Source organism: Pteronotus mesoamericanus, unplaced genomic scaffold, assembly GCF_021234165.1.
Source record: "Pteronotus mesoamericanus isolate MK-2021 breed Mesoamerican mustached bat unplaced genomic scaffold, CSHL_Meso_final contig_702, whole genome shotgun sequence".
Taxonomy (NCBI): domain Eukaryota; kingdom Metazoa; phylum Chordata; class Mammalia; order Chiroptera; family Mormoopidae; genus Pteronotus; species Pteronotus mesoamericanus.
In genome coordinates this window covers 3,779,976-3,803,029 of record NW_026555239.1, presented here as the reverse complement: position 1 = coordinate 3,803,029, position 23,054 = coordinate 3,779,976, and the positions used below count along the sequence as shown (strand labels likewise).

At 65.4% G+C, this 23,054-nt stretch overlaps 1 protein-coding gene across 1 annotated transcript in view; it reads left to right on the top strand.

Moving 5' to 3' along the window:
- Positions 1-23,054, top strand: part of SCUBE1 (signal peptide, CUB domain and EGF like domain containing 1) — a 117,282-nt gene that overhangs the window by 86,581 nt on the left and 7,647 nt on the right. Inside the window, exons 7-16 of the mRNA XM_054582572.1 lie at positions 300-416; positions 5,464-5,586; positions 7,803-7,919; positions 9,462-9,584; positions 16,100-16,219; positions 16,543-16,644; positions 17,626-17,742; positions 18,490-18,627; positions 19,777-19,980; positions 21,834-21,995. Of these exons, the coding sequence (XP_054438547.1) occupies positions 300-416; positions 5,464-5,586; positions 7,803-7,919; positions 9,462-9,584; positions 16,100-16,219; positions 16,543-16,644; positions 17,626-17,742; positions 18,490-18,627; positions 19,777-19,980; positions 21,834-21,995 (1,323 nt within the window). The remainder of the gene's footprint in view (positions 1-299; positions 417-5,463; positions 5,587-7,802; positions 7,920-9,461; positions 9,585-16,099; positions 16,220-16,542; positions 16,645-17,625; positions 17,743-18,489; positions 18,628-19,776; positions 19,981-21,833; positions 21,996-23,054) is intronic.

Below are 23,054 nucleotides of genomic sequence, written 5' to 3'. Positions count from 1 at the left end.
GGCTGGGGCAGCACCAGCCCCCAGTAGTGGCGGTGGCCCTGTCGACAGTCACCTTTACGTGAGTGCAGCCCCCTGCCACATGCAAACGCTGTCCCTGTTCATCCTCCAGCCACCGCACGGAGACAGTGCCACACTCCCATGTCACAGACGGGAGCACGAGGCTCAGAGAAACCCCACAGCCAGAGGGTGTCAGAGCCGGAGCTCGAACTCAGGCCTTCTCTCTCAGCAGGTGCCCCCACGGGAAAGGAGGTGGCCCCTGTCTCAGGAGACTGAGCGTCTCTGTCTCTTTCCCTCCCCAGAGACGTGTGCAGTAAATAACGGAGGCTGTGACCGGACGTGCAAGGACACGGCCACTGGCGTGCGGTGCAGCTGCCCAGTGGGATTCACACTGCAGCCCGACGGGAAGACGTGCAAAGGTCAGCGCAGAGCCCCGGGCACGCGCCCACCTCCATTCCGGGAGCCTGGTCGGGGCAGGAGGGGCGGGCGTGGGGCCGTGGGGCAACCAGGGCCCGGGAGCTCAGCGGCCACCTCTGCAGCTGTGGGAGAGGCCGAGAAGAGGGAGGCCCCACACCAGCGCCCCCCCGCGGGACTCCAGGGAGCACGGGTTCCACCGCCTATCTCTGCGTTCCTGGGCCACAAAACGGGGTTCTCACAGCAAAGAGCTGAGCTGTAGGTTGGGTGACAGGGGCCTCCACTGAGGGCCTTCCTGGCCCTGTGACTCATGGGGCTCCCAAGGGGGCGGGGCGGGGCACATCTCGTCACCCCCACCTCAGCTGCGGCAGCGTGGCGCGGGGTGGCTCGGGAGGTGCCCTTGGGTCCGCTTATACCAGGACGGGGCTGCCTGCTGATCCCGTTAGAAAAACAAGGGCGCTCTGTGTCCTGGCCGTTGGAGGAGTGGCTTTGGGGGTGAGGGGTAAGCTGAAGAACGGAAGGACCTCCACTTGCAGTTAGACATTGAGGAAGGGGCGCGTCTGAGCGAGGTCCCTGGCTCCTGAAGGAATGCAGCCACCATGGAAATGACAGAGTGGGCTGCCTCTTCCCACCTGTTCCCTGACCCACCCAGAGTTACCGAGGGCAGGGGGTGCTCGGCACAGTCAGGGTCCATGGGGAAAGCAGGAAGTGGGGGGGCTGGGAAGCGAGAGCTGGCTGACAAGCTCTGGAGACTGAAAGGACTGTGGGGCGCATGAGGGACAGCTGCAGGGACAGCAGGGTGTCAGGCCCACACACCAAGGCCCCTGGAGGAATGAGGTGCCACCCCTCGGGCGCCCCCTGCTGGGCCCTTTGAGTTCTGCTGGCCGCCCTCCCGCAGCACCTGGCCAGGCAGCAGGCAGCAGGCAGCGGCTGGAGGGCAGCGGGGAGGGGCTGTCCTGTGAAGGAAGACATTCACGAAGCGGGGAGGGGGGGTTAAATAGTCTGAGGCGGGCTTTTTTTAAGCCTGTAAAAACAGCCAGCCTATGACCTCCTCCCTAGCCAGTTTGCTGGGAAGAACCTAGTGATTATTGACAGAAATGACTGTTCTTCGCCCGTTTATTTGAAAATGAACCTCTTCCATAGCCCCCACTCAGCCTGCTCAGAGGACAGTGCTCTCCTGGCGGGCGGGCGGGCAGGCGATGCCTGAGGCCTCGCCACGCGGGCTTCGTGCTCATAGGACAGCCGAGGGCCTGCCACAGCCCCAGCTGTGCCACAGCGGGCTATCCACTGGCCCTTAGATCCAGGGCAGGAGAGTAGAATCAGGCACTTTGGCCCCTCCGAGGTGTGGCACTGACCCAGGGCCAGACGGGCGGGCTCAGCCCCATTCCTGAGGGGAGGCCGGAACCCACCTGTCTGGGTCGAAAAGCAACCCTAGAGGAGCACCGGGCAGTTGGGGGGGCCCTGACTGCTGGCCCACCCATCCCTTGGTGGCCCAGGGGCATGCGCCCCGACTCTGCCCCACCTCATGTCTGGGAGAGGTGCCGAGGGGAGCTGTCCACGCAGCCCAGGCCCCCAGCCCAAGGCCCCACACGCTTCCCGTGGTTCCTCTTCAAACAGCCGGCCCTTCACCCAGGGCAGCCCCAGTCAGCCCGCTGCCTGTGGCCGAAGCCCGGCCCGGCGGCCTGGGAGTCAGGGCACGCTCCGGCGCACTCATGCCCCAGGCTGGCTCTCTGGGCGCCTCTGTGTGCGGGTCCTGGGGAGTCGGGCGGATTAAGCAGTCCCTGTTTCTGGGACCTTTTATCGCGTGCAGGAGTTAGAGTTTCCTTTTCTACTATCACCGAGATAAACGCGAATTAGATTGCTGGGTGCCCTACAGAGAAGCATAGCGCAGCCTGGCGGAGCGGGGGCAGGCCAAGGGGCCGAGGGAGGGGCGCTGAGCGGGGCTGCACTTGCAGGGCATGAGAGCGCTGCATGGGGGCCTGGGGTTCGGGCCCCCAAGGGAGGCGGTGCGCCCAGGTCCGGGGAGAGGCCGGGCCAGACAGTGCAGGCCTGGGGGCTGGGGGCGCGGCGGGCCCTTCACCCCTCCAGCCTGGGCGAGGCTCCGCAGCTGTCGGTCGGAACAGTGGAGGCCCAGGTTTCCATTTTGACACGACCCCGGCCAGTGCTTGGCTCTGGGCAGGGTCTAGAAGAGCCGTGAGGCAGCTGCTGCCATCCCCCAGACTCGAGGTGACAGTGCCTTGGGCCAGAGGTGGCCCTGAAGGTGAGGGGCAATCTGGACATTGTCGTGGATATTAGAAATTAGGCATCGCAGAGTTAGTCTAGAATGGTGTGATGAGAACATCGAACATCGTCCCACCAGGGACCCTGGGAACCAAACGCTGACCTCCAAACCCCAGGGTTTGGTGTCTCGGGGCCTCGGGCTCGAGCCCCCAGGGTGTGGCCAGAGAGGTGCAGCCAGGGCGCCCGAGCTCGGCAGGGCACGCCCGGCTGGGGATCCCCGGCGGACCCGAGGCCGGGGCCCTGGGGTTCTGCTTCTCAGTCGGCCTGCACGTCCTGGTCTTGGCGAGGGCCCAGGGGAGAACATCAAAGGAATGATCTCAAAGGTCACTCCTTTTGGCTTCCAGTGTTTTCTGGAAGCCAAAAGCCATTGTCAGGCAAGATCAATGACTGGAGAGGAGGTAGCAGAGGTCTCAGAAAATCCAGAGGCTGCAAGGGCAGGTGGAGGCAGCGTGGGAAAGTGGGAGTCTAGAGGATTTGCCCCCAGCCCTCGATCTGTGTCAAGAGCGCGGACACTGGATGCTAGGAAGGGGCACCTTGTTGCCTGGCCCTTCCAAGGGGCCTCCACTCCCTGAGCCGGAGCCTGGATGTTCTCAGGGACCCCGCTAGTCCCCCCAGAACTGCCTAGAACAGCTGGGGAAGCCCGTCCACTGCCAGACCCCTCTACTCCCTCCCCCCTCCGCCCGGCCAGTCCAGCCCAGCAGTTTGCGCTGCCCACAGGAGCGTGGCCAGCCCACACTTGGGCCCTCCCTCTGCTTCCACCCAAGAGCCCTCGCCCTCAAGCCCCTGGGTTGCCAGGCTGCTCCGCCCACCCCGCCCCCCACACTACTGACCCTCACACGCTGACTGATGCACTGGAACGTTCCCCTGGATGACCCCACCCTTCCCTCCGCCCCTGCAGCTCGCCCGCTCGCCCGTTCATTAGCCGTGCAGTCAGTGGGCACCCAGCGCATCACTGTGCGCCGACTCATGCTGGCCCTGGGGCTCCAGACAGGGGCCTTGCACCCCACCCCTCGGTCCTCGAGGCCCTCTCGTTGTCCAGAGGGCAGGTCTGGTGACAAGGGAGCAGCTAACTCTCCAGAGAGTGTCAGGGGAGGCCTCCGGGGGCAGGCAGGCAGCCAGAGACGGGCTGCCGGGGCAAGAGCCAGGCACGCCAGGCCGGGGGGCAGGGCCGCGGGTCTCTGCAAAGGCGGCCGGGCCTTTCTTTGGGGACAGTGCTAGGCCGCTGAAGACTTGGGAACAGGTAGAGGGCTTCTGGCCACCTGGGGAGGGCTGGGTGGGAGCCCAGGGAGAAGGAGGGGACTCTTAGGAGGCAGGACATGGGAAGAGGGGCAGCACCCCTGTGTGCCCCACCTGAAGGAAGGTCGGGCCGTGTGCGCCTCACTCTGCCCTGGGCGGAGCTGGGGGTGCTTCCCCGCTGGTGACCCCAGGCAGCCCGCTCCACCAGCCCGGGCCTCAAGCAAACATGCCTCCCGCCGCCTGTCTGGTTGCTATGACAGCTCCTCAGTTGAGGGCCCAGATCGGGGGGAAGGGGTGGCATCGGGGTTCCAGGAGGCCAGCAGCGTTCCCGAGGAGGCGAGCCCCGTCTGCACGTCCCTTCGGTCTCAGGGTGACCCTGTGAGAGGCGCCGGTTGGCAGCACTGGTCGCGGTGGGAACCTGCGGCTCCTAGAGGTCCAGGGCCACACGGCTCCGGGGCAGGCTGAGGGGCCTTCGCGCTCCTGCGGGAGGCTTCCCATGAGAAGCCCCCGCCTCCCCGTGACCCCCAGGGAAGGGGACGATGGAGATGCCTGGCCTCCGGCCTCCCTGGCCTCCCTGTTCGCTTTCTCTGGAGGCTGCGCTGGGGGAGGCCCATCAGGGAAACGGCAGCAGCTGGGCTTGAACCCGCTCGCCCATGGAGCTGTGTCCTCCTCTGCAAAGTGGGAGATCTGGTCCCCCGGGTGCTCTGAAAATAACAGAAGACCTGGTTAGAAAGGGCTTGGCCTGGTCACCTGCGTGAGGCAGCGCCCAGTAGGTGCCGTGACCACAGAGGGCGCAGCTGCCTGTTGGGCGTGGGCTCACCCCAGACAGCCCCGTGCCTGAAACACGGGCCCCAAACCCGGCACAGAGCTCCCGGCCCTGAGAAGGCTCGTTTTCAGTCACCATTTCAGCGCCCACACCGCGAGCGGCAACTGCCGCGCTCAGAGAGGCCAAGTCCCCACCAGCGGCGGCGAACCAGGCGGCCTTCCGGGTGCAGCCGCGCTCGTTAGATGCTGAGTGAAGAAACGGCCCGGACCCGCAGGCGGGAATCGGGGTGGGGGCAGGAGAACCAGGCGGAGAGGTCGGGCCCAGGGCCGCCCCGCCGCAGCCTCCCACCAGGCAGCCGCTCCGTGCGCCTCGCAGCGCTACTTCACTTGCACCGAGCGGCGCCCTGGTCCTCGGCTCGCAGGTGGGGAGCCGAGGTCACAGCTGTGGGGAGCAGCCTCAAAGCCTCCGGCCGCCTCCCTCGGGGTGCCTGTGAGGGACGCGGTGGGTGTCATCCGTCCTGCTGTCTTGCCCGGCACAGCAGACCTCAGTTCCTGTCCCTTCTCTGGTTGCCAAGTCCCAGCGGGAAGGGGAGTGACCCGACCTCCTGGCCCCCACCACCATGAGCCGGGACTCCCGTCCCTGTGCTCAGTGGGGAAACTGAGGCCAGCCCTGGGCAGCAGGCAGCAGGCTAGTCAGGGAAAGGCAGGTGCTGGGCCGTCGCCCCCACCGGGCGGCCCACGCTCCTTGCCCCTCCCGCTCGGCCCCCACAGACATCGACGAGTGCCTGGTCAACACCGGGGGCTGCGACCACTTCTGCCGCAACACCGTGGGCAGCTTCGAGTGCGGCTGCCGGAAGGGCTACAAGCTGCTGACCGACGAGCGGACGTGCCAAGGTGAGCCTTCTCTGTGCCCAGGCGGCCCTGCGCCAGGGCTCTCCCCGTCCCCTTCGGGCCCCTCCCCCGCAGGCCCCGCCCCGTCCCGGGCCTGTGCAGGCTCCTGGGGGAGGAGGTGAGGGTGGGTTGGGGTTGGTCTACCCTGCCGGCTGCACCTGAAGAAGCAGGCACAGTTTTGGGGCCCTTAGCATGCGCTCCCACCCTCCCCATCTTTCCTGCCCTGTATGACTCCAGGGGCCCTGAGGAGCCGTCCAGCCCAATCTGTCCCTTTTATGGACAGAAAACTGAGGCCCAGGGAGAGATCAGCAAGTGTCCTCAGCGCACAGCCAGTGGGTGTCAGAGCTCATCAACTCTGGCCCATCCCCTCCCGTAGCCCCCAGGCCTCCTTCAGCAGCTTCAGCGTTGAGATGCTGCCGCCTGGTGGGGGGAACAGCACATTGCAAGCAGGCGCTCTCCAGCAGCCCCTGCGTAGGAGTCCCAGTCACCTGCTAGGAGCAGGGGTAATGGGAGAAACGTGAGCAGGCAGAACCAAGAATCAGAGCCCGGGACAAGCGCAGCAGACATCCAGGACTCAGTGAGAGCCCAGAGCATGCGCAGTGGGAGGGGGCCGGGAAGGCTCCTGGGGGAGGAGCCGGGGAGGCCAGCCCCCCCGGAAGTGGCACTGTGCGGCTGAGGGGGTCCGGGCGGAGGGCCCCTGTGGGGCCAGCTGTGGGAGCGAGTGGGAGGGAGGGCCTGGGGAGCCTACATGGTGGGGAGTAGCCGATGCCATCCTGGCTGCACAGTTGCGGTCCAGTCGTTTCATCTCCCCGGGGTGCCTGCAGCCGAGTCTGGCTGTGCAGCTCTTGCCTGTTAACGCCGCTCAGAGCCTGGCTCAGGGCAGCTCAAGGCCCTGAGGGGTGAGGGGTGGGCTCCCGAAAGGAAGGCAAAAGCAGGAGGCAGGTAAGGGAGGGTCAGGGCCAGCCGCCCTGGGGCTCACCGCGCCCCGGGCTAGAGTTCATCTCTCAGGGCCTGTGGGTTCGCCGGGAGTGCAGCACCTCCGCAGGCCCTGACCTGGGCCCCTCTGCGTTGACTTTGTTTCCCCATCTGCCTTGTGGAGATGTGACGGTGGCCCTAGACTTGGCATCCCCAGCCACACTGGGAGAGGCGGGCAGCTGCTGAGGGGGAGGGGGAGGCGGTGATGACGTGGCTGCTTCGGGTCTCTGGCTACGTCTTCTCCCGCCTCTTCCAGACTCATCTCTGCGGCCCTGGGGCTCCGGCTGTGCCCCACCCCTGCCCCAGCACCACCCTCCACACAGCCCCCTGGGTGCCCTGTGCTGCCACCTCCCGGCCTTTGCCTGCAGCACCCTCTCCCTACCCTAACCCTTCATTCCAAACCAGCCTAAGTGCCACAAGCATCAGGCCTTCCCCGCTCCCGCCCTGGAAGAGACCCCGTCCTCCTGTGAGCCCCACAGCATGAGCGCCCCCCGTGCTGGCGCTACGCCAGGCACCCGGGGTCGTGGGCGTGTGTGGAGCCCCGTGAGCCGGCGCATTCAGAGGGTGAATCCAGCCGCAGTGCCCGTGGGCGAGCAGGAACCCCCATCACCTGTGCCCTGGGAGCCACTGTCCTCCCAACTCATGGCCTGGTCAGGCTTGTCCCCTGGGAGCATGTGGTTTATTTCGTCCCTGCCAGTAGCAGACACGCTCCTTTTTCACTGGGGCTGCCAGGAAGCTCAGGACCAAATTTCACAGGCCATCCAGGCTACCTTCCTGTCCCTTTTGGGTGGCATATTTCTCCCCCTCCCCCCTTTCAACGTGTGCTGTTTTCCTTATTTTCTCAAGAGACACCTTGGGTGATGGGAAAACACACCTCAGTCAGCAGACAACTGGTCTCAGGCCCCAGTTCAGGGGCTCCCTCAGGCCAGCCCCGTCCGTTTCCTGAGGGGCCGGATAGGAAACCAATCCGTACCCCAGTTCAGAGGGAGGTATTAAAATGGCAGCAGTTGATAATAATCCCTTCTATTCAAAATATTCCCACCCTGTCCACCCCCAGGAAAGATAGGAGGTGGCTCCCGACCCAGACACCTAAGTAACAGAGACAACACGGGAAACCAGGCAGTGACAGGAGCCCGGGGCCGGGGACGGGCTGCACCCAGGCGCACCTGCGCGACTGAGTGACGGGCGCGCCCGCCCTCCGCGCCCTGACGCGCTCCCCACTTTGCCTCCCTGTGGCCACGCAGACGTCGACGAGTGCTCCTTCGAGCGGACCTGCGACCACATCTGCATCAACTCCCCCGGCAGTTTCCAGTGCCTGTGCCACCGCGGCTACATGCTCTACGGGACAACCCGCTGCGGAGGTCTGCAGCCCGCCCGCCGGGGCCGCCTCCCCCCGAGGCACGCGCCTGGCCGCACGGCCACCCACACTGCACCCCGCACCCCGCACCCTGACCCTGACGGGCCTGGAGGGGCCTCTCCAAGCCTGGGGCCTGGGGGCAGCGGGCCTCAGCCACGGGCACGGCGGGAGGGGCAGCAAGTACCCCCAGGGTGCCAAGCCTTCGCCAGGCTATGGGCGCAGGCCTGGAAACAGCAGCTGCAGGGAGCCCCAGTCCGGGAGGGCGGGCCGCCACACAGGATCCCGTAGGCGGTTCATTCGGTAGGAGAGGGTGACAACGGAGAAGGGCAGGACAGGGAGTCAGCGGGGGCTCCTAGAGGAGCGCGTGTGGGTGCAGGGGAGGGGAGCTGTGCCAGGGGATCGGCACGCGCAGAGGCACCAGGGCCGAGGGCCCCCAGGGGCCAAGGGGCAGCGCTGCGTCCAGAGCCCCGTGAGCAGGGTGGGGGTTGCGGACGGGGCAGACGCAGGGCTTCGTGAGCCCCGGGGGGCATGGGGTTTTATTCCCAGTGAGAAAAGAAGCCGCTGGAGGCTTTAATTGAGCGTGACATGGCCAAGCTCACGTCACAAGGTTGCTCTGGCTGCCGTGTGCTGAGGAGAGTAGAACCCAGGGTGCCAGCAGGGAGACAGCTGCAGGCATGGGGGCCAGAGCTGCTGGAGCCGGGCAGGGTGGGCGGGGACGCGGAGGAGGGGAAGGTTCTAGGTGGATTCAGGAGCCACGGACTGGGGGCTTGGAGATGGACGGGCACGGCAGCGCAGAGAACGGCCCCAGGTCGGGTTGCCCCTTCCTCTCCTGTGGCCTGGGAGTAGACACTCTGTCTGCGGGGCAGCTGTAAAGGTCCGACGTGCCGGGCCATGCAGCGACCACGCACAGCTAGTCCGGGGGTGGCTCCCGAGGCGGGCTGCAGGCTCTCCTGCAGGGCCTCCCCAAAACCGGGGCGCCGGCTTCCCTGGGCCAGCCGCCCCCCAGTGCGGGCGGCTGGGGTGCTCACAGCCGTGCGCCCCAGGGTGAGTGCGGCCCAGCCCTCCCACGCTCCAAAGGCGCTTTTGGTCTTTGGTGGTCACAGGAGCTGCAGAGGTGACCTTTCCACCTGTGCTGTTGCACAGAAGGGGGCCCCTGGGAAGGGGCCTGTCCCAAGTCCCACAGGGAGATGAGTCCTCACAGGCCCTGGGCCAGCGTTCACTCCCGCCCCCCCAGATTGATGGGCACTTCTCTACCTGCCCCCCAGTCTGGGCGGGAGGGGTGCCTGTAGGTGTCTGTGGGAGCCCTGTGCGTGTACATGCCAGGGTGTGTGATGGGTGTACCTATGAACATGTGCCCCTGCCTGGGAGTGGGATGTGCACATATGTGCATGCCTGTGCCTGGGTGTGTGACGTATGTGGCCACGTGTGTCTGCAGCGATGACAGTACCAAGCCAGGGTCAGGGATTTGCGGCCCTCCTGCCCCGAGGGTGTGGCCTGGGCTGGCCAGCCCAGCCCCTCCTGCCCTCACCCCCACCTGTGCTTCCAGACGTGGACGAGTGCAGCATGAACAACGGGAGCTGCGACCAGGGCTGCGTCAACACCAAGGGCAGCTTTGAGTGCGTCTGCCCCCCAGGGCGGCGGCTCCACTGGAACCGGAAGGACTGTGTGGGTGAGTGTGCTGGGGCGGCCATCGCTGGGGCCTGCCCCTTCCGCCTTGTGCCGGGTGGCAGAGGAGGGCAGAGGCTTCTGCAGGGGTTGGGGGGCGAGGCAGGGCCCTCCGCTGCCTGTAGGCCTCGGGGTTGCTGGGCAGATGCTGCCTGCTGCTGGCCCACGGCTGATGGGAACGAGGCATACAGAAGCAGGGGGGCCCAGCGGCAGGGCCCGCTTGCTGTCAGCTGGAGCACAGATATACCTGCAGGGGGCGGGGAAATGGGGGGGTCACGTGTGCAGCCAGACCGTGGGCTCAGGAGAAGCGGGAAGCTTAGAGGGAGTGAGTGGGGCGGCCTCGGCTCCCCCAGGTCCTGCCAAGGAAGCTGGTCGGTGTGGGGTGGGGGAGGTTTCGGGGTGCAGCAGCATCAGGGCCTGGGAGGGGAGCGCCTGGGAGCATGTGGGTCTCTGCAAACCCACCACCACCCAGGCGGCATCCCCAGTGTCAGGGAAGGCGGCAGGGGGCCTCGTCCTGCGCTCTGGGTGCCGGCACCTCAGCCTGAGTTCTGGGCCATGCCCCACGCTCAGCAGCTCCGCAAACACATCCTCACCGACCCCTCTATGTGCGGGGCCGTCCTGGGTGCCGGGCCGTCCTCGCCCAGGGTGGCCAGGGAGAGCGTTTCAGGTCTGAGTCGGCATGCGCCCTGCTCCACGCTGAGCCCCCCAGTGACTCCCCTCCACGGAAGCAAAGCCAGAGGTCCGCCATGGCCAGAGGCCGCTGCGCCCTGGCCTGAAGGCCTGCCCCCCCAGCCCCACGCCAGCGTCACGGAGCTGGGGTGCACCCCCACCTCTTCACAGCGGGTGCGGGCGTTCCTCCTGGCCCAGAGGGCTCCCCACTCGCTGTGAGGCTGTCGCTGAGCATGAGCCCAGGGCGCAGCCCGCCACCTCTGCGCCCTCCTGTCCCCTTGCCTTCTGCTTTCCTCCCGCTGCCCTGCGGACCGCCAGGCGTGGTAGCCGTTTCACACGCCCCTGCGGGCGTGCCTGTCCGTCCTCACACAGCACACGCCCCACACGGGCACGCAGGCGGTTTGTCCTGTCGCGCCCACTGCCGTGCCCACAGCACCCGGGATAGAGCCCAGCAGGGAGGCACTCAGTAAGTGTGTGTTGAATGAATGAACGTGTCCGGGAAAGAACTTCATACTGGAAGTTAAAAAGCTGAACTTCCTGCCTCCTTAAGCAAGAAGGGCTGTGCCATTCAGGCAAAGTCCTGTTGAGCAAAGCAAACCGCCGGTCCTGTCCACAGTTTGGGGAAGAGCTCGTTTGGGGCTGTGTTGGTGACAGGAAGGGTTAGGTGCTGTCAGCGCGAGGAGCATGGCCCGTGCGCTGGGGGCCAGGGAAAACCAGACTTAGAAGCCTGAGTCTGGAATGTTCCAGGCCTGGTAGTTACTTGTTACCAGAGCTATTGGACCAACGCCTTCCTCTAGGCTAGGAGGAGGGTTGGTCTTTATTCCCAATCGCCCCCTTTGGTCATCCTCCCTCAGCCAGAGCTGCGGGAGAGGTCACCGGGCGTGTCCCGACATCCGCCACTGCCGCCGACCCCCCTGAAGAGGTCTGACCGCAGATCATGGTCAGCCACGGTGGTCACACACCACTGTTGCCTCTAAGTCACCTGCTGGGCTGTGTCTGCCTAAAAGTGGTTAGTATTCTGGACGGTAGACACAGAATGACTGAAACGAACATGTACAAGTGAAGGTGTTCTTTAAAAGGTTCTGGAAGGCTCTCTAGAACCATGGTCCAGGAGTTCCCAGGGCCGACCAAGAGAGCCGGAACCGCCGACCTCCTGCGTCGGCCTCGCTGCTCGGGCTGCTTCCTCCTCGGCGGCCCTGCCGGAGACGGCCCCGCCTCGCCTCTGCTGGGGACCCGTGCCCAGGTTTCCTGCAGCGGCTCAGGCACCCCGCGGGCCAAAGCAAACCCAGGGTCATCCTCTTGCCCACGACTGCCTGCAAGTCGGGCTGGTTCGTCCCCCGACACCACGCCAGGGGCTGTGCGATTCACTCTAGCGCTCAGAGTGAGGGGCAATGTTTTGATGACCACTTGGAGTTGTCTAGTTCCTATGGAGGGGACCAATGGCCTTGGCAGGCTGCTTCACCAGGTGTTATTGATGTCCCCATAAATATGCCCCCAGGTGCTGTGTAGGAAAGCGTCATCCACTGAGGGTACTGGGGAGTCGTTCCCTGGGAACGCTCTGTAGCCCCTCAGAGCCGTCACCGTGGTCCTGGGAGGCTCTGAGGAGCCCGACTTCCAGGTAGGAGGTGGGCTGGACCCCGTGGAGGCGTAGGATGTGGCCTGTGGGTGTCGCTGTAACGAACAGTCAGGATCACTGCAAGACAGCAGGACCCAGCTTTCCCAGAGCTGGGGCCCTTCCTTGCTTCTTCATGTCTGGTCTACAGAGTGTCATAATCAGTAAGTCCGTGGGACTCACCTGACACCGTTTTTCAGTGTCGGCTTCCCTGGCAGTCGTTCGGGAGAACAGACTCAGAGAAGCAAGGCGGTGGCTGCCCCGAGTAACACCCAGGTGCAGGCGAGTGAGTGCACGTACGGGAGACGTGGTCGGATGAATCAGATGTGCGTACCCTTACACGCCTGAGGTTTGGGGAACCGTTACCGAAGGAGCAAAGGGCAAAGGGAACGTGGAAGCGAGCGGGCCCCCGGGAGAACGCGCCGCTGGGGTCTTGGGCAGAGGCCCCCTGCTTTGCGCGGCCGTCTTCCTCTCCCAAGGCTCCAGGACAGCAGCCGGTTTCTGTGAACTGCCTGTGCGGGGAGGTTCTTGGAAGAACTTTGGTTTATGACCTCTCACTGGTGACTTTATGGTTCTGCAAAGTGTGTTCCCATTTTCCAAAACATTAAGGATAATAAAGACAGTAAGCTCTCCGAATAACTTATGACTGGCCCTCCCAGTAAGATGTGTCTGCATATCGCCAAATAAGTTGGCATGTCCTAGATAAGGAACACAAACTCTAACTGTCTTAGCCCCTATGAGTGCTGTTTTCTTTTTTTTAAGGGGGGGCGGGAAGGGAGAGAAACATCAATGCGTGGTTGCCTCTCATGCGCCCCCTACTGGGGACCTGGCCCGCAGCCCAGGAGTGCGCCTGACTGGGACTGATCATACTGGCGACCCTTAGGGTCGCAGGCCGGCCCTCAGCACACGGAGCCTCAACAGCCAGGGATGTTATTTTTTTTTCCAGCACTATCTTTCCAACCACTGAAGCACAAGGAATGGTTTCAGTTCACCCAGAAAATAAACATACTGTTACTGGCACATTGTTTATAACCTAGAAAATCCACTGAGAGGGACTCAGAGGGCTCTGAGGCTTTGGCTCCAGTGTGTGTCCCATCTTTACACTTTGCCCAAGATTCTGTGTGTCACAGACCCCGTGGGCAATGGCCTGGGAGTCCTGGGGGCCGTCCTGGCTTTGCCAGATGTCATGCGCATGGCCTCACAGCATGGTTGTCCCCTCGCTCCTTTTCGGACTGGGAAGCCAAGCACAGCAGGTCTGCAGGGGAACCCAGGCCCCTCCGCGGGCTGGTTCTCCACCCACTCGGCCGCGGGCCTCGGTGGCCCCGGACGGGCCGCGAGCCTGCCTGTTCTCCCCGCATCCCAGAGCCGAGCGCTGCAGCTGTCCGCGTGCACGGCTGCCCTCCCCTCCTCAGCGGGCCAGCGCGCCCTAGAGAGGGCCGCGGGCCCGGAGGCCACGTCGCTGCCCCGGGGCTCAAGCCCAGCCTGGAGGGCTCTCGCCTCTCCTTTCCTCTTCTGCGTTGTTTCGATTAACAGCTTTTCTGATACAGGAGTCGCGTGCCCGGTTTGCCCATTGAGGGTGCAGCACTCGGCAGTGTTTAGGGCAGTCACAGAGTCGTGCGGCCACTATCGGTGTCCGCGCCTGTCGGCTACTCCAGAGACACACCCCTGCCCACAGCGGTCGCCCCTGTATCCCCGCAAGCCCCCCCAGGGCCCAGCCGTCGCAGGGTCACTTCTGAAAAAGACCCTTCTCTTTCCCCACTGAACCATCTTGACAGCCTCTTCACATTAGTCGGCCACAAATGTGTGGGTTTATTTCCGTCACTTCTGTTCCACTGGCCCATTTGTCCTCGTGCCCAGGCCCCGCTGTCTCGATATCTGTAGCTTTTAAATCATGAAGTGCAAGTCCTCCAACTTTGATTTTCTAGTTCAGGGTGGGCCTGGTTATCCCTGAACTTCCCTTGAATTTCCACGTAAATGTTAAGCTCTCTTCATTTTTAAGGCGAGTCCCATCCACAGGCCCTGCTCAGCTGGGTTTTGGCATGGAGTGTCCAAAAGGCCTCTTCCGGAGACGGACGCCGAGGGGGCGCAGACACACGGGCGGGTGTCTCCTTCCGGGAGGGGTGAGAGAGCTGCTCCGTGGGGACGGGAAGGAAACCAGGCGCCAGGACGGGTTCACTGACCAGCAGGGAAAATAACGGGTGTTTTCAGTCACAGGAGAGGTTCCACAGCATGTGGTCCCCTCTGCTTTAAAGGTGGCGCCAGCACAAACCCCGACGACACTTCAGCCCCATCAGCCAAGGCTGCGATCGCACGGAGGCTGGGAGGACGGGCCTCGGTCCCGGGTGGTGGCCGTGTCGCTGCGTGGGGGCCCTGCGGGCGTGGCCTAACCTCTGCGTGTTCCGGACTCTCCCCGAGCCCCGTTCCAGGCGTCCTCCCGCTGTTGTGGGCGCTTCGCCCCAGGGATCCCGTGTTTGAGTCACACGTGATAAAGGTGTATGAGGGCTCCTACCAGCGGGGATCTGAATCATGTCGGAGAGTATTCCGGGACCTGTAACGATAGCACCCCAGGTCCAGTTCAGCCAGAGGTCCGTTTGCCGAGTGGCCCCCTCCGGACACTGTGGCCTTTGTCCGGGGAATGGAGGCTGTCCTCTGACCGCAGCCCCAGCCTGTGGCTGGGGAAAGAACTGAGGATTGTTAGAAAGTCGCACCCCTGGAGTGGCTCCAGGAAACCAAAGCAAATCTAGCTCGCGTCCCCTCTCCCCTTCCTCAGCGTCCTCTCCACTCCCAGCCTGGCCTCTTCCTGTGTCCTTTCCTGTCCTCCCACGAGCAGGCGCGCTCAGTTCAAGGCAAGCACGCTTCCCCCTTGTGTTCACTACTGCCGGTCAGTCCGCCTGCCCTCTTAGGCGGCCGTAGTGTCTGGTGGGCGGTGCTGGCGCACGTGGCGAGGCAGCCGAGTCCGCTGGCCCGCGACGCCCGGCTGCTGCAGAGGCCGTGAGGCTCCTGGCCCAGAGATGAGGGGCTGCGCGAGCCGCAGCACCGCAGGCGGCACGAGCGCCGTGCTTGCCCTGGTCCCCCTGGGTCTCACTCGCGGCGGCGGGTTTGCACCCCACGGAGGCCCACCCAGCCTGGGAAACTCCCTGCTTCCCTGAGAGCAGAAGCCGGCCTGCCCTTTGGGGAGACATGAGCTCCTCCCGAGATGTTGTTCAGGAAAGAGCTCTGTGTCCCCAGGTCCCCATGTGAACGTGCGGGGACGCTCAGGGCCGGGGCTTGCCTCTCCCCGAGAGCGGCCCCCATGCCGCGGGGGCATCTCCCTGGGGCACCCACAAACCCCCTGGGAACTGAGAGCACGTGCGAGTACAGGCCCCCCTGGGGGAACGGCTGCCTCCCTGGCAGTCTGTGGGTGGTCGCCCCGTTTCTTCCCCAGCGTGAGCGTGGGTTCCTCTGGGGCCCTCTTGGCCGTGGGATCTGCAGGTGTTTAACGGGCATCCTTGGCTCTTCGGAAGCAGAGACACTGGGTCTTGTATTTATTTGGGTGGCCAGATGTTCTACCGGGAGGACCATGAGTTTAGGTTTCTAGATTATTTACTGCCTGAGGCCCCTAGAAAACCTGCAGCCCTGTATTGAGGACCATCCACAGCTTCCCGCTCCGGTCTGTTTGCCAGCGAGGCCCCTGTTGCAGCTCGTCCACCCGGACTCAGGGCAGGACACTTCCGGGCACCCTCGCTTAGGCCGGGTGTCATCACCCAATCAGACGTCTCTAAAGCCGGGTCTGGTGTGTCCTAAACTACAGGACTCTCAGTTGTTTCTTAAGAGTCCGGGGAATGTTTCAGTTCTCAAAAGATAGGTAAACACAAGAGAAACTCCGAAGAGCTCAGGTTTGGACGTCTTCAGACACCTCAGCACGTGTCTGGGGCCTGCCCCAGAGGGGTTCCTAGCGGCCCCCCATGCTTAGTCACTGCCAAGAAGCCTGTGTCCCCTTCCAGCTGTCCCTCCCCCCAGCTGGGCATGGTGCCTGCTCTGAAGGACCCTGCCCTGCGGAGCGCCTGGTCTGGGCCGGGCCCATGTTGGGAGAAGGGAGCAAGCCAGCTCTCTGAGCCCCGCGCGTCCCCTCCCCTCCAGCACGGTCGGGCCGTGGGACAGGCGCGGTGGGAGTCCCTGGTGGTCCGTGTCCACGCCGGCCCCAGAAAACCTCCACCTGGGCCCCCGTGAGCCCACTCTTGTGTCTTCCTTCTCCTCAGAGACGGGCAAGTGCCTTCCCCGGGCCAAGGCCGCCGCCCGGGCCCAGCTGTCCTGCAGCAAGGTGGGCGGCGTGGAGAGCTGCCTCCTCTCCTGCCCGGCCCCCATGCACTTCGCGCCAGGTACCCAGAGGCTGTCCCCGGGATGGGCGGTGCAGGGCGGTGGGCCGCTCCCTTCCCTGGGGTCCGCGGCCTGCCCCTGCCGGTCTCGGGGAGGGAGGCTGGCCTAGGAGCGGGCCCAGCCTTGATCCCTGCGCGATTCTGGGCAGCTGCCGGGTCCCCGTCACCAGCGCAGTGGTCTCGTTCCTGCCCAGCCGCTGACCCGTAGTCGAGTGGCAGAAGTGAACTGACGTAGGGTCAGCCCGTTTCCCGCTGAGGCTCCTGGGGTCTGGGGGCCCTGGACGGGAGGGGCTCCCAGACCCCCCTCACCACCAGCCTCTCTGCAGACTCGGAAAACAGCTACAGCCTGAGCTGCGGTGTCCCCGGTCTCCAGGGCAAGACGCTGCCGAAGCGCAACGGCACCAGCCCGGCCGGGCCCGGCTGCGCAGGTAGTCCCTGGCTGTCCGTGCTGCGACCCCCGGGAGACCCTTGGACTTCGTGTCCGCCTCTGTGCTTGGGGGAGCGGGAGGGGCACGGGCCCAGAGAAGGACTTCCCGGGGTGCTCAGTCGCTGAGAGCAGGGCGGGACCTGGAGCAGGCAGGCTGCTCCCGAGTCCCGGTCCAGGGCCCTCTGACCGGGGGAGGGCCCGCTGACAGCGGCTCCAGGCCACAGCACCAGAGCGGCCCCGTGGCCGGGAGAGGCCGGGAGTTCACGGGTCTCCATGTCAGTGGCGTGAGTGCCGTCTGCTGTGGCCAGTAGGTTCTCCCCTAGTCGGAGCTGCCCTGGCAGGCCTGCCCGGGACGTGCGAGAGGCACATCCCTCGCCCGCCCTGGCACTGCCGGGCCGGGGCCCAGGCCACACGGCGCAGGCAGCTGCCCCTCCAGCAGGAGCAGGCTGGTGTCGGCAGCACCGTTCCTGTCCCGGACGCCGGGTTCACCGGCGGGTGCACCTGTGCGTGTCTGACGCATCCCGGTGGCGTTCTGAGCCTCCGTGATTGCAGGGTTTTTCAGTCCAGGGGGTTGCCGTTCCCTTTCAAAGGAAGCTGTGGTCTGGGCACCTGGAGTACGTCCATCCTCCTTCCCTTCCTTGCCTCCCTCTTTCCCCTGCCCCCTGCCCTGAAAGCTCAAGCTACGTGAACTGGCGTTGGGGTGGGGGTGGGGCTGGGGCTGGGGAAGGCCTTCCTCTCCTCCTCCACGGAAGATGCCGGCCAGATGGCTCCTGGCTTGAGCCTGATCTCACCACCCAACTCGCACCCTCTTCCAGGCCTGGCAGGGAGAGAGACGAGGCCGCGGAGGGGCCCCACCCCAGGTCCTGGCGGATGGGCCCCCCGGCAGCCCCCTCACACTCAGGCACGCCCCTGCACCCCCCGCCCCCACCCCTCTCGGCCCACAGAAGAGGCCACCAGCTGGGGGGACTTTGGCTTTCCCCAGGCGCCCCCACCACCCCCATCAGGCAGAAGGCCCGCTTCAAGATCCGAGACGCCAAGTGCCACCTCCGGCCCCGTGGCCGGGAGCCAGCCAAGGAGGCCCTGAGACAGTTGCTGCTGGGTGAGTGGGCTGCCCTGGTGCCAACCCACCCCAGGGGCAGTGGGGCCCCCCGCCCGGGAGCCAGGCTCCAGCAGGGCTGGGTCTGCAGGGGTGGAGCCCCCCCGTCCTCATCACAGCGGTCCCCTGGCCACAGCAGCCACGCCTGGGGCACTGCAGAGAGCTGGGGTGTCCCTTGGAAGGCGGTCAGCAGTGAGTGGAAAAGTTGGGTCCCCCCCGCATCCCCGGGGGCCATCGTCCCCGCCTCACTGGGGTTAAACGAGCTCCCAGCGCAAGGGCCTCCTGCCTGGCCGCGCCCACAGGGCAGGGGCCCCGGGCTCACTCACAGCCCGTCCTCCCGTGGGGGCAGCCCAGGAGGACGTCCGGGCTGGGGGCAGCGGGGCGGCCTCTCAGCTCTGCTCCCGCGGAGCCGGCTGAGCCCCCAGGGCTGCTCCTCAACCCTGGCCACCCTCTGCGCCCAGCAGGCCCAACGCCAAGGCCCAGCGGCCTGCGCTGGAGCTGCACCAGGGACACGCAGGAGGCGGCTCCCGTGATGGGCTCAGAGGGCGGCGACGGGGCTGGGTCAGCCACCAGCCCCTCATGAGACCTCGAGCCCGGCCTGGCCTTCTCCAGCCTCAGCCTCCCAATCTGCACCTTGGACGATTCTAGTCCAGGCGGGACCCTTGCTGACCGCCGCCTGTGTGCACGGCTAGGGAGGACCCTGCTCCCTGCCCTGTGCGGCTTCGCCACAGCAGCCCCTTCCTTGTCCAGAAAACTGCCACGTGACCTTTGTGGCCCTCAAGTGTGACTCCTCCAAGAAGAGGCGCCGTGGCCAGAAGTCCCCATCGAAGGAGGTGACCCACATCACAGCAGAGTTCGAGGTTGAGACAAAGGCGGAAGAGGCCTCAGGTGGATGAGGGGCCCCTCGTGGGCTGCAGAGGACCGCGGGGACGGCGGGGACCGGGAGGTGGCGGGGGTCTGCCGGCGAGCCAGGGGGCCCCCGTCTCAGCCACAGCTGCTGGACGTGGAGGCTGGCCTGGCAAGTGGGGGGCTGGCAGAGTCCCTGCCTACAGCCCCGGGCGGAGGAGGAGGCCCGGGGCCCCGGGGAGCAGGGCCAGGCCCCACAGGGACAGCCACGCAGCCTCTCCCACCCGTCCCCGCCCTCGCTGGGGCCGGGAAGCGCTAATACCTGCAGCCTTCCCGGGACAGTTGAGCCAAAGCCTGTCTTCCCCAGGTTCCAGAGGGGAACCTGTAACTCGTACCAGCACCTTCCTCTCGGCCGTATATGAGCGTTGAGTTGTGGCCGAGGAGCTGAGGCCTGTCAGCACGTGTGGGCTGTGTGCGCCCAGCCCCCGCGCACTGGAATGCAGGGACCAGGCACGGCGCCCCCAGCGGAGGCACTTGCAGCCGCAGGGAGGCAGACGTGCACACAGGCCTCCCAGCGCTGCGCACACACTGGATGGTGGGGCGTGGGAACGACAGGGCACAGAGCTGAAGTTCCTACCCCGAGGCGGGGCCCAGGAGTCTTCCCAAGAGAGGTGTCATTGATTCAGGACTTGAAATCAAAGTTCACCAAATGGGAGAGGTGGCAGGGAGTAGCATTCAGGCAGAGGGGAGAGAATAGGCAAAGGCACAGAGGTCAGAGAGAGCAACACGTGTCGAGGAAGCAGTGAGTAAGGCAGGGTGTCCCAAAGCAGTCACGGCGGTGTGGGGGTGCTGCGGGCTAGGGCTGGCAGGGCCACGCCATGAGAGGCTGGGGTTCAAGGCCAGGGTGCTGGACATCCTTCTGGGAGCCGCGGCCGCCTCGAGCCTGTTCAAGGGGCAGGGAGGCGCTCCCGTCCGTGAGCCGTGCCCTGGGGAGGTGACGGCTTGTCGTAGCAGGGGCCTGGCACTCAGGTCGGCTGCATGGCCGTGGGCAGGGGGTACCTCTGCGAGCCTCAGTCTCCTCCCCTCATCTGTCAGGGACGCAGCAAGGCTGCCTCGCCCCAGGGGAGGCCTGGGGCAGAGACAGCGCCTGGGGGGCTGTGGGTGACAGCGGCAGCCTGCCCGCCCCTGCAGACACCTGTGAAGCGGACTGCGTGCGGAAGCGAGCCGAGCAGAGCCTGCAGGCCGCGCTCAGGACTCTGCGGAAGGCCATCGGCCGGCAGCACTTCGCAGTCCAGGTCGCAGGCATTGAGTACGAGGTCACGCAGCGGCCGGCCAAGGCCCCGGAGGCCCAAGGGACATGTGGCACAGGCCGGGTGCTCCGGGACGGCAAATGCGGTGAGTCCCTGCCCACGGCCACCCGCTCTGTCCTTCCTTCCACGAGTGGCCCAGGAGACCGCGCATGAGGGAGACAGACACACTGGAGGGGACAGAGCAGCAACATGAGGCCCAGCAGAGAGAAGCACCGAGCACTTGTCATGGTGTCACAGAAAGAGCACGCCCTGGGGCCAGGCCCCGGGCAAGCCTGTCGCTCAGTGAACGTTTGTACATGTGACCTGCACTGTAGTCCTGACGGGTGAGAGGGGGCGGGGGGGGGGCACAGGCAGCAGGGCCACACGCGGGGCCAGCGCTCGTGGTTCGAGGCTTCCTAGAGGGGCCGCATGGGAGCCGAGAGCAGAGGAGGAGCAGGGCCACCCAGGGGTGCAGCGTGGCCGGCAGGGCCTGGTGAGCGAGGCTGGTGACTTGACCAGAGCCCCCCAGCGGCTGACATGGTGACGGAATGGTCCACAGGCGGCCCCAGCGGCCGAGCGGTGGGGTTTGGTTTAGGTGGGGGAAGACGACAGACGTGCTCAAGGGAGCACACCACAGGCAAGGCGGGGGCCCCGGGGCCTGGCCGCTGGGCTGCTCCCACGCACCGTCTGCCACGGGAGGGCTGCGTGGAGGGGGCCGGTGGAGGGGAGGCTGGCAAGAGAGAGTAGAGCCCAGAACCCCTGACAACAGGAGAGGGAGAGAGACCGAGACGGTCTCCGAGTGCTCCAGCTAAGGGGGCGGGGGCAGGAGGCCGCAGGGGCGGTTCAAAGGGTCTGGGCATCGTGCGCGGAGGTGGCATCGCCCCTGCTCCGGGGAAAACCTGGGGCGGGGGTGGCCGAGTAGGGAGAGCCAGCTGTATTTGTGCGCTTGAGCTGTCGCCGCGTCCCCACGTGAGGCCCTCCGCACCTGGCGGCTGGAGCCACAGGGCTGGAGCGCAAGGCACGGGCTGGGCCAGAGGTCGGCCCCGGGGAGCTGCTGGAGAAGGGGCTCCGTGGGGCGGGGCGGGGCGGGCACCCCGCTCAGGCGGTGAGGTGGGCAGAGCTGCCTTCCACTGTCATTCTTTTATTTTTTATAACTTATCTCAAAGTCATTTCAAACTTGCAGAAACATTGCCACACAGAACAAAACATCCTGTCTCCTCAGCCAGATTCCCCCGTGTGAACCTTCACACCAGCTGCTCCCGTGTGCTCCCGTGTGCGCGCGTCGCCCTGCAGCCCACACTCCGCCCCCTCCTCTCCCCGAACGTCCCCTCTCTCGCTCCCTCACCGTCTCCAGCCCTGTCCTTCGTTGCTCCGCAGTCGGCTCCCTTGCTCAGAGCAGCCGACCACGCTGGCTCTGTCTTCATCCCCCATCTCTGCACCACCCCCAGCCGCCAGCCATCCTGCCTATGCCTCTGTCACTCCCCTAATCCTCTGCGCTGTCCATGTCCTGAGGTGCCACCTCCCACACACGGGGAAGGGAAGGGGGGAGCAGGGAAGCTGAGCTTGGACGAAATGGCTGTGGCCCGTCCGGGGGGCAGGTGGTACCCAGGCCCAGGGCTCGGTGCTGGAGAGAGAGCAGGATGTGGACAGAGAGGGAACAAAGGGCCGGCGAGCCTGGACCACAGCATTTACGAGAAGGCAGAGCGGAGGGGTCTGCAGCGACCCTGAGCGGGGACAGCCAGGAGGGGGCGTGAGACCAGGGTCTGGCCTCCAGGGTCCTCACCGACGGCCCCGCCTGGCCTCTACTGCTGGCACTTCTGGGACAGGTCAGGGCCGCTCTGTGCCCTTTAAGCCACAGGTACGAGGGCTGTGCCCTCTCGGGGGGGACAGAGCCTGGGCTTGAGGCACTGGCAGACAGACCACCCAGCCACCGGCAACCTCTCCACTTTGTTTCTGCAGTGGCCTGTGAGCCTGGCACCTACTTCCACGGAGATTCTGGCCAGTGTGCGCCGTGCACGCCGGGGACCTACCAGGACGGGGTTGGCCAGCTGAGCTGCACGCCGTGCCCGAGCAGCGACGGGCTCGGCCTGGCTGGTGCCCGCAACGTATCTGAATGTGGAGGCGAGTGTGGGCCCGGCCTGGAGGGAGCCGCAGGGCAGGGACAGGGCTCCTCCCCGCCATGGTTCCCAAAGCTAAGGCTGAAGCCTGTGACGCTGGTAAAGCTCCGCTCTTCGCAGAGCCCATCCCGACCCGTGCGGCTGCGCTTAGTGGGCGCAGCACAGACCCGCAGTGGCCGTGTGGCAGCGGGGCCACGCGGTGAGCGTGCTCCTGGCTGTGCGCGCTGGGCTGCCGGCGCGCCCCCTGCAGTTTGGAAAGGACATTACGGTTTACAAACGCCTGATGGTTTATGGGGTCAGCTTGTGGTTACACGGGAGGCACAGGGTGCTTCACAGTGGACCACACGCGGTGCATTTTGCGGGGCACGCCACCACCATGGAAAGGCTTTACAGAGTGTGCCATGTACTAGGGCAGGAACCTTCTTGACACCGAGAGCATCACAGTTTGCCCTGGAGAGGGTTCAGAAAGCCTTTGGTCCATGTGCCAAGCACAGTTTGGTTTGCAAAGAGCTTTTCCGTTTACTGCCCCACTTAAACCTCGTCTGTGTAAAGGGCTCAGGGCCTCTCCCCCCACAGCCTTCCTTCCGGGCTATTCTGGGACTCACCCAAGGGAATGTGTGGGGAAAGCTATGCCTGCGAGGGTGGGTGAGTGGGATCCTTAGGGTGGTGGAGACCCCCAGCCTTTCCTGGGGACAGAAGAGATCGGAGCCCAGGCCTGAGTTCTGCAGGCTGCCCGGCGACCTCTGGCCCCTGCCCCTCCAGCAGCAAGGTCTCTGCCCCAGCAGGGATGGTGACCGTGAGGGACCTCAGAGTGGCCACTGGTGGGAGCCGAGTCCAGGGTCTGGGCCGAGAGGGCACTAACTGCCCCCCGCTCAGTGCCCAGATGCCCTGAGATAAATGACCTCCTGCCACCTCCCATCTGTCCATGGGGCCCCACACTTCCCAGCTCAGCGGCGAGGCCAAGGCCGTTTGCTCCTCTTGCCGGTGGAAGGAAATGGCCGTGGGTCGGGCCTTGGGCCTCCTCCCAGGCACCCCTCCACCCCCACCCCACCGTTGGCTCTGT